General features: G+C 48.6%; 1 protein-coding gene across 2 annotated transcripts in view; it reads left to right on the plus strand.

Moving 5' to 3' along the window:
• Nucleotides 1–1,284: 1,284 nt before the first annotated feature.
• LOC109953307 (metal transporter CNNM4-like) overlaps nt 1,285–10,683 on the plus strand; it is a 19,390-nt gene continuing 9,991 nt past the window's right edge. For both annotated transcript variants that reach the window (XM_020588748.1, XM_020588749.1), the window contains exons 1-5: nt 1,285–2,746; nt 4,902–5,045; nt 5,811–5,945; nt 6,295–6,464; nt 8,486–8,582. In XM_020588748.1, the coding sequence (XP_020444404.1) occupies nt 1,300–2,746; nt 4,902–5,045; nt 5,811–5,945; nt 6,295–6,464; nt 8,486–8,582 (1,993 nt within the window). In that variant the 5' untranslated portion in view covers nt 1,285–1,299. The remainder of the gene's footprint in view (nt 2,747–4,901; nt 5,046–5,810; nt 5,946–6,294; nt 6,465–8,485; nt 8,583–10,683) is intronic.

Here is a 10,683-nt window from a genome sequence, read left to right on the forward strand (position 1 = left end):
TGGCCCCGGGGCGCGGTGGCAAGTGGAGGGTGACACGAGGTGGTGGCCCCGGGGCACGGTGGTAAGTGGAGGGTGACCCGGGGTGGTGGTAAGTGGAGGGTGACCTGGGGTGGTGGCCCCGGGGCACGGTGGTAAGTGGAGGTGTTGGCCCCAGCGTGTGTCTCTCATGTATTACACACCTCCGTACCACAGACACCACTCTCCCCCTAACCACCAAAAGTCTTACGTACCGTTTCTACACCCGCGTGGTCGTTTGACAGCATCATTCCCAGACGCCTCGACGACGCATCCAGAGATTCGGAATCCAAATGAATCCCGTCCTGTCCAGGGACCACCATCATTATCATTTACGTCCTTCGTATTCTCGGGTTTCAAATCATAAACAAAAATGGCGGCGGGAGTAAAAATAGTAAAAAAAATACTCTATTACAAATAAATATTCTGTATTCAAATGTGATTTAAGTAAAAGTACAAGAGTATTAGCATCAAATCATACTTAGAGTACTAGAAGTAGAAGTACTCATTATGCAGACTATGTATATCATTCTAGTGGATTGTAATTACTGATGCATTATTGTGCACATCACATTTAATGTTGCAGCTGGTAAAGAGGGAGTTAATGTTAACTACCTTGGAACATGAATTACTGCTGAGTAGCTTGTGAATTTCCCACCAGGGATCAATAAAGTCTTATAATATACTGTATTTTTGTATTAATGTATTGTATTACGAATTAATCTGACAATAATTAATAGCTAAAGTTATAAAATAGATGCAGTGGAGTAAAAAAGTACAATATTTGCCTCTAAACTGTAGTGAAGGCAAAGTATGAGGCAGCAGAGAAAGAAAATACCCAAGTGATACGTCAACATTTCACTTATACAGTACTTGAGTAAATGTATAGTTATTTGCCACCACCGGGTAATTACGTCATCTTTTGTGCTAAAAAATGTGTTTAGTTATTTAAAAATAATGAGCAGTTTCATTAGTCCATAAAAACAAAAAGAGGATTGTTACCATTAAATCTGCATCTGTGTAAATGGTGTTTATCTGGAAGCAGAATAGAGAAACAGGAAACAGACAAACAGCATGAAATAAACTACGTGTGTGTGTGTGTGTGTGTGTGTGTGTGTGTGTGTGTGAGGGAGAAAAGGGGGAGTGTGTTTGTTTATTAGCTCTACCGGTTCCTCTCCGATAGGCGGTGATAACGGGGGTGTGTACGGCGGGGGGGGGTGCAGGGGGGGGGGGGGCCCGGGCCTGGGGGCCGCAGCGACCCCGCCGGGTCGCAGTGAAACAAACATGGCGACAGAATGGAGCGGGCAGCAGGGTTACATGCTCGCTGTCGTTATCTGCCTCTGGAGCGCGGTCAGTGTCCGGACAATGGCGGAAGTGTCCGGTGCCGACGGAGGGAGCCAGGTGCTCGGAATGCGGCTGGAGAGGAGCGACAAACCGGCCAGCACCAATGACGTCGGTGTCATCCAGGTGACTGAGGAGAGCTCCGTGCTGCTCCGGTTTTACGGGGTGCAGCTCCACTCGGACGCCTGGAGCCAGATCCGCTTCACAGAGCTCACGGACGGCGGCGTGGCCCAAGAAGAGGAGGGTGAGGAAGAGGCGGTAGCTGCGGCGAGGAGCGGCAACGGCTTGTCGGACGCGCCGTACAGGACTTGTGTTGATTTCACGAAAGACATCAGCGTCGGGACCTTCATGAACGTGAGCAGTCGACGCACTTCGGGGCTCGTTACCCTGCACATTAAGCCGCTCCGCAAGAGCGAACCGCAGAAGGAGTATGCACTGTGCGCGCTGAGCGCAGACGGGAGCAGGTGGGAGCTGCTGGAGGACAGTGACGGCAGGGTGCTGGTGGTGGAGGAGAAGAAGTCGCTGCTGCCCTTGTGGCTGCAGGTCATCCTCATCTGCTGCCTGCTGGTGCTCTCGGGGATGTTCAGCGGCTTGAACCTGGGGCTGATGGCGCTGGACCCCATGGAGCTGCGCATAGTCCAGAGCAGTGGGACTGAAAAAGAGAAGAAGTATGCCAGGAAAATAGAACCAATCCGCAGCAAAGGGAACTATCTTCTCTGCTCTCTTCTTCTGGGCAACGTCTTGGTGAACACCACCCTCACCATCCTCATCGATGACCTCATCGGGTCAGGGCTGGGCGCAGTGGTGGCCTCTACCATTGCCATCGTCATCTTTGGAGAGATTGTTCCCCAGGCGCTGTGCTCCCGCCACGGGCTGGCCGTGGGAGCCAACACCATCCTGGTCACCAAGTTCTTCATGCTCCTCACCTTCCCCATGTCCTTCCCCGTCAGCAAGCTGCTGGACTGCTTGCTGGGCCAGGAGATAGGCAACGTGTACAACAGGGAGAAGCTGTTAGAGATGCTAAGGGTGACGGAGCCCTACAATGACCTGGTTAAAGAAGAACTTAACATGATCCAGGGTGCCCTGGAGCTCCGGACGAAAACCGTAGAGGATGTGATGACGCCCCTGGCCGACTGCTTCATGATCCAGGCAGACGCGGTGCTGGATTTCAACACCATGTCTGAGATCATGGAGAGCGGGTACACCCGTATACCTGTGTATGACGACGAGCGCACTAACATCATGGACATCCTGTACGTGAAGGACCTGGCGTTTGTGGATCCAGATGACTGCACCTCCCTAAAGACAATCACTAAATTTTACAATCACCCCGTGCACTTTGTGTTTCATGACACAAAGCTGGATGCCATGCTGGAGGAGTTCAAAAAAGGTGTGTCAGCAGGTGTTTGTGTGTGTGTGTGTGTGTGTGTGTCCTTATGTGGGGGTGTTGCAGAGAAACCAGCTGCTGTCGAGTTTGTTTGCTGCAAAAAGCTGCAGCCACACAGAGCAGCCCGCCCTCCCCAGGCTCTGTGTGCATCGATCAGTGGAACATTTCAGCACAAAGAACAGCCAGTGAGACACATCACTCACTGCAGGTCTGAAGCAAATGTATGAAGCGCTCGAGATCACACTGAGATTTACAGTAAAGGTTTATCCTGTAAAAAGGCCATGAATGTCATGGTTCCGTGTTCTCAGCTGTAGGAATTTGATGCTTTTCTTGGTCTCATATGACAGTAAATTGATATATATGTATTTTCTTTATTGTACTGGTGTTTTATGGACCAGACTATTCATTCATTAATTGTTCCTACTACTACTTTGTGTGTACGAGCCCAAACCAGAAGTGTATTCACACGTCTCAGCCAAAGGTTAAAATAAAACCATTAAATCTGAGTAGAGAGGGAGTGAAGATGAGGCCAGTGGCTCGTTCTGACTGTTGTCCTGTGGCGAGATGATTCTGAAACCAGTGAGGCGACGGTTAAACCTCTGACTTATTTATTTATTTAAAACGTTTGCAGGCAGAAGAGAAGACACAATAACAACACAATCAGCTCAGGCTGCTTATTTTAGAGTTGCAATAATTAGTCAATCAGTGTTTGGGGTTACAGATAACGTATGCATGTGGAGTCTTCCTCATTCTGCGGCTAGCCAGCGTTCTCACTCTCAGTTAATCCACAATCGATTGTTTGGTTTCTGTTTGTCAGGACATTGTGACAAATGGCCGTCACATGTTCTCGGGGTCAAGGCGGCTTCTTCAGACGTCTGACCGTCAGTGTAAAACTCGAAGATGTTCAGTTTCCACTTACTGAAGACAGAAAACCAGAGAATACTCACATTTCAGACACTGGAACCAAAGGGTCTTTTAACGTTTTGCTTCCAAATGACAAAAATAATCAATTATGATTGATTATTGGTGATTGCTTTGCAGTCGGTTGGTTAATGGGCTGCTTATTTCAGCTCAGGCTCTGTCATCACCCACTGCACGGCTTGGTTTTGTTTGGTGTCAGTCGGTCAGTAAACAAAGAGACAGTATCATCATTTGAACAAACCTTAAAAAGCCCTGTCGTGGACGTGTGATGTCACGGTGTCGACCCGCCGTCGCTGTCACCGCGGAGTGTGGGCCGATGAAGTGGCCACGTCAGGAGCTCAAAGTCTGGCAGCGGATTTCACTGATGGTCCCCCTCAGCAGGGACTAATGAGTGAAATCAGCTGCTGTGTTTTCTGTGGTGGGATGAACGTGCACATTCAGGCCCTCAGGATTAGCTGCTCTCTCGTCTGTGGACCCTGTTAGTCTTATGGACGACTGGATACCTGAACCTCCTCAAGAGCTGTTTAATAATCTGATCAACTGGTGCGAGGTCTTTGTTTAAAGGCTCACAAGCCAAAAAAGTGGGAACCGGCTGAATATGTGTTTCACCAGCTGATGCGTTAATGGATCAGCAGTTGTCTCAGACTGACCGGGATGTCTCTGGTTACTGACCAGCGTCACCGAACAGCCTGGAATAGATCGTGTGATTGTGATGCTGAGCAGCTGGGACTGGCTGCCTCGCTGCTGTGCACCAGGCAGTGTTTCTTTCCTCTGCGCTTGGCGGCAGCAGCCTGTGCCCTGTCCGGTTTGTCTGTTGCAGACCTGTGATAGCCCACATGCACACTCGCCCTGAGCATAAGGAAACAGTCCAGTGTGTCTTTTTTAGAGGACAGATCCATCTCGTTGTTCTCAGCCTTGTCCTCCCGCTGCCTCGCCCTCACTCTCTCCTCTTTATCTGCTCTTGGCACGTCCTCCAGCTCCAAAGCTCTTAGTCCACTCTGGGCTATATTAAGGCACCGGTCTATAAATCCACTGACAGATCGAACAGAAGTGAGACTGACGCCACGCTGCCTCCAAAACAGAAAAACAAGGGAAGAGGTTTTCTGTTTGAAGGCCAGCAGCTGCAGTGAAACTCTGACTTCCCATCTCTCCCCCTTGTTTCATCATGTCCTACTTAAGAGCCAGGTTTGTGGGAATGAGTCCACAATGACCCTCAGCTGATCTCTCTCCTCTGCAGGTAAATCCCACCTGGCCATTGTCCAGAAAGTGAACAACGAGGGGGAGGGAGACCCTTTCTATGAGGTGCTGGGGTTGGTCACGCTGGAGGACGTCATTGAAGAGATCATCAAATCTGAGATCCTGGATGAATCTGACCTTTACAGTGAGTCAGCGCTTGGATTGGATACACACGCACAGATATACGCTATCAGATCTGATCCTAAGTGGCATGTATGAGTGATTAACAGACCTACTTAGAGTTTTGTCTTTAACCAGGCTGCTGGATGATTGGAGCTTGGTTGGATTTCTGGCAGGTGTGAAGCTCTGGTCTCCTGTCAGCGGCTGCGGTCAGAGACCTGGCACTGGCCTGCAGCTACTGAGTACCGGCATCCACTTTGTCTGTAAACACAAAAAGCTACGAACATGTCACTTTCCTAGAGTCCAGGTTGACATCTACATGTCTTCAGTTGTGTGAACAACAGTCCAGAACTCAAAGATCTTCAGATTACAGTGACAGAAAACAAAAGCAGAGTCCTCACGTTGGAGAAGCTGAATCTGAGAATGTTTGGCAGCTTTTGCTTAAAGGTGCAGTAACTAAGATTTCCCACACTGTCTGTTAACCCCAGAGACAGTGGGACAGGACGTGGTGTCTCCCAGCTACACCCCCCTCCATGACCCTCTGCTACTTACAGCCTCCTGTTGTTATCCCAGCTTCTCCACCCTGTGTTGTCAAAGTAGGGTCTGTAAATCAGCCCCGCCTGCCGCCTAGCCAAGGTTAGGAGAAGTGAAATGTGCACTTTGGGGTTTCTCATGAGAATGACACTACTGAAATGTTCTGTGAACATCCTCAGAGCCGCCTCCTGTAGTTTATCTGACTCTGGTGCTGCTCGCTCTCAGTTCTCCCCGCTGTTCTTTCCTCTCCCTGCAGCCGACAACAGAAACAGGAAGAAGGTGGACCCCAACAAAAACAAGCGTGACTTCTCGGCCTTCAAGCAGGACAGCGACAGTAAGGTGAAGATCTCCTCTCAGCTCATGCTGGCGGCTCATCGGTTCCTCGCCACAGGTGAGTTCTGAGGAGGCGGCGGCTATTCTCACAGCGAACAGGCGGATTTACACAGGTGCACGTTGGCCTCGGGGTGAACGTTTGATTATCCTGAATCGTCTTGTGGTGTTTTTTTAATCTTGACTTTTTTTACAGTAGATATGTGGACGTAGTATAAAATCAAACGCTCGTGTCCAGCCATGACAGGTGAACAAGATGAGCTGGGTGTGGCCGCCTTGTTGTGTGCTTTGTAAACGACACAGGGCCTGTGATGTTTTAATTCCATCTTAAATCCATTTCTGAGTAGCTACACTGACATCTTTGTTCTCTTCTGGCCCCTCCCCCTCGGTGTCACCCCCTTGCCGCCCAGAGGTGAGCCTGTTCAGCCCGTTCCAGATCACTGACAAAGTCTTACTGAGGATGCTCAAACACCCAGACGTCATCCAGGAACTCAAGTTCAACGAGAACGACAAGCGCTCGCCGCAGCACTTCCTCTACCAGATGGGCAAACCTGTCGACTACTTTGTGCTCGTTCTGCAGGTGAATGCACACAGACGCACACTGAACGTTAAAGCCACGCACAGGGAACAGTGGGTCATGGGTTTGTGTTGTGTTGCTTTAGAGATGCAACACTCCACATCATTATTTTTCAAAGCATCGAGGCTGAAATGTGTTTCTGAAGTTGATGTTACCCTTAACGTAGGGAGTTGACGGTAGCTCTGTGATGTTACAGCTCAGCGTTGGGTTTCAGTCAGCTGTGTTTTTACTCTGGGTGAATCCTAAGTCCATTATTTGATCATTCTTTGTCCCTCAAGTCGGACATGTTCTGGTTCCACCTTCTTTAACGTGAGCAGCTGATGCTTTTCTTTCTCTTCTTTGACAAAGTGACATAAGACGTGAAGACCTTTGATTGTGGAAAGTTGCAGTGGGGTTTTTCCCAGTGTCTGACATTCTGGGAATAAAGAGATCAATCACATCACTCTACAATGATCAGCTGACTGATCAGTGACCCTGCTGTTTGGATTTTCATCTGCAAATCAGGCGCATAGATACTTGTTGTGGGTGTGGCTTTGATGAGGAGCTCCTCTCTCTGCCGACACTTACTAATAGATCCTCTTTCATAAGAATTCGAGGGGGAAGAGGGGATTAAAGGGTTAAGGAGGATGTAAAAGAAGAGAGACACATGAGGAGGCAGCGAGTGGTGAGCGCTGAGAATCACACGGAGGAGAGAGAGGAGTGCAGGGATGAATGTGGAGCTGGAGGGAGGACAGCAGCAGGATGCACCGTCAGTCAGCAAATCCCTCCTCTGCACCAGGAAGAGAGGAGCAGAGCGACCGGGAGGGGACAAAGACGTGTTCACCACACATACCCTCAGTTCATTATGCATATTTGTTTACTACATAAGAAAACCACAATGCACGCCTCTCACTCATGCACTGCTTTGCATCAGTCTGATGGCGGTTTCACGTGTCAGCCTGACGTCTGAGCCCGGACACTAGTACAGTCCAGACAGCAGTGTTACCAGTTCGGACAGGAGTCAGAATTAAACTGTAGGACGGAGGCTGCAGCAGTATGGAGTAAACCTGCAGTAATGAGAGAGAGAAGCATCTGCATCATGTTCCTTCTTCTAAGATCAATGAAACAGTCGTCATCTCTTATCATAAAGAAAACAGTTTACAGGGAATGATCCAGCAGTCCTGCAGTGAATCCACCTCATGAAGGTGCTGATGTTGTGTTCAGACTGTGTCACAGAGGTGCTGGTTCACCTGTGTGACCACGGTATTTGCACACTCAGCTGTGTCTGGTATTAACCTCGCTGCATTGGACAGAAATCCAGTGTGGTTGAGTTTGATTCCTGACAGTTTGACACTGTTCGTATCACATCTGTTTGTTTTGTTGTGTCTCAGCCGGGGTCAGGGCGCGTTTAGCCAACACAGTCTGTGTAAATCTTCATATTATGGCCATCTTGTTGTGTGGAGGCTTCGCGGTCATCTGAGGACTGCAGACGCCCGGCATGCAACCTGAGCACAGCTGCTCCTGTTCCACTGCTGAGCTACACCTGTGTGTGTATCTGTATGTCCATGCATTGTGAGGACCGAGGTCAATGCTCACGGTCTGACCCAGCTCCCAAGGGCTGTTTGAAGACTTGGCTTTAGGATTGAGACCAGAATTAGGTTTACATTAGGTTTAGGGTGTGGTTGAAAAAGATCAGTTGTCATCAAAACGTTGGATTCACTGTTAGATTCCAGAAGTTTGGTGTCTGGTTCTCTTTATTATACTGATGAAGAGTTGGAGGTCGGCATTTTCTTGTTGGGGTCAAAGGCTAATTACTGTGTCCTCACAAAGATAGAAGTACAAATGTGTGCATGTGAGGTAAAGAGACACAGGACCCAGAACCAGTGCACCTGTGGCACCATGTAATATTTATAGGACGTCAGAGTTTCTGTTTCCTGCTACCAGAGGTGAGTCCTGCCTGACTCACACACACACGTGAAGTCTAAATGTGTATTAAACAAAATGTCCTCTGTGTGTGTGTGTGTGTGTGTGTGTGTGTGTTCCAGGGGCGAGTGGAGGTGGAAGCCGGAAACGAAAACATGAAGTTTGAAACGGGCCCGTTCTCCTACTATGGTGTCTCGGCTCTGGGTACACCACCACTGGGTGAGACAGCACACACACATCGGTTGCTCACAAAGCCACTGAGGTGCTGCGGCGAGGGTCGTCACATTTTTAAAAGAAAAGTCTGGCTAACCTCCTTCATCCATGCATGTCCATCAGATTCAAAGCACGTTGCACAGCTCTTCTGCAGCACACACCTCACTCGCAGGCGTCTGGTGATGGATACGTTTTGACTTAGATGACCAGAACCTCGTCAAACACGTCCTTGTCCGGCTCACTAACCAGTTTGTCACAGTCAGCCGCTGCTCTGTGTCAGTCAGTTGGTAATAAAGTTGTTTGAAGGAAGGAGGAAAAGTTGTTAGGCTGAGTCTAAACAGGGAAACATTGGACCGAGGCGACGGGCGGCGCCTGAGAAAGCGACAGTTTGACCTATGTTTTTGTCTTTGGATGGTTATTTTAAAGAGCTCCTGATGGAGCTGTGTATGGTCACGGGTCCCGTTGTGATTCTGGTTACAAACAGGGACCCCTGTTAGTCTTAGATACGTTTAGTAGTGGCGAATTGGTTTTCACTTTTCTCCCATGTCAGGAAAACAGAAAATCATGTCATTTGTTAAACGAGCTTTCGGTTTAACGAGCTTTAACACTCAGATGTATTTCAACATGTCAGGCTTTGTCTTAGAGCAGAGCTCTTCACTCAGGTCTGAGGGACCACGCTCCAAGTCGGGCCCAGATTCTGCTGGGTCTGGTCGGGTCAGGTCTGGTCTTACTGCAGCGGGTCTCGGGTCTCATTGTCAGTATGTTCAAACCTCGAGTGGATCTGAACGGAGCGTTCACAGCAGTGTCAGGTATGATTATAGGTGGGAGAGAACAAGGATACAGTATTAAAACTGAAATGTTTTTAAGACCAACAACAGAGTGCAGCGTTACACTAAACACGTATCGTAAGGGCCCTGCAGATCTTTAAACCTGTGTCTGTTTTCTAAAGGCGACTGGTTCTGACTCTGAAGGTTCTGAGTCCAACACTTGGTTTTTCTCAGAGCAGGACCCTGTTAAAGTCCCACTACCTCTTCCATGAGTCCACATTACATGCAGCCACCTTCTTTTTCCTGTAATAGACGAGAGACTCTGACATGGTTTGATTTGCTTCTCTGATGCTTTCTGCCAGCAGAGATGGAGCAGATGTGGAGGAAATGAAGTACAAGTAGTAAAGGAGGCTCACGTGCACACGGTTACATAAGAGCCTGATTTCCGTGTCCTTGATTATGCAAAGTTTACACAGAATGATGTCGGCTCGGACACAGGTTGTTACCCTTGAGGAGGAGGAGGACGTTCTGTGTGTGCCTCGTGCACTGGGGTGGTGTCAGGACACACACAGCCCTCAGGTTGTTTGGCCCGTGGTGAAGTTACAGGCTGTAGCTGTAGTGGTGACGCCTTCTGGTGTCTGAGCCTCGTAACTGCCGATAAGTTCTTGCTCACTGTCTCTGGTTCTCTCTGCTGTCTGTACTTTATGTGCAGCTCTGTGTGTGTGCATGTGCAGCATCATGTAAATGCAGTGTATATGTCGAACACTTGACCATTTGTCATCCTAAATGTCCAGTGTGTACTTTAGCTATGGGTCCCTACGGTCCAGATAATTTCCCAGACACTTTCCTCATAATCTGATAAAACTTCACTGGTTATTACCAGATGATTGAAAAGAAAGATCTACAGTTTTCTTCATGATGTTGAACTGCCACACATTACAGATCCGCTTGGTGAAAACTGATCTGACTGGTGTTTTCACTGTATGTTGGTTGAATTGCCTGGAAGTGCCTTGGTTGAGTGCTTCACTCTGATGATCTGATGATCAACAAATAAAACACGCTCCAGGCTGAAAATCAAATCAAATCAAATTTTCTTTGTATAGCGCCAAATCCCAACAAAAGTCATCTTAGGACACTTTACAAACTAAGGTCTAGACCTTACTGTTATCAATATTATTACATAGGGAAAACCCAACAAATCCCCCTTGAGCAAGCACTTGGCGACAGTGGGGAGGAAAAACTCCCTTTAACAGAAGAAACCTCCGACAGACCCCGGCTCTTGGTGGGCGGTCTTCTGCCTCGACCAGTTGGGGTGAGTGGATAGAGGAGAGAGAGAAGAA

The sequence above is a fragment of the Monopterus albus genome, unplaced genomic scaffold (genome assembly GCF_001952655.1).
Source record: "Monopterus albus unplaced genomic scaffold, M_albus_1.0 scaffold614.1, whole genome shotgun sequence".
Classification (NCBI taxonomy): Eukaryota; Metazoa; Chordata; class Actinopteri; order Synbranchiformes; family Synbranchidae; genus Monopterus; species Monopterus albus.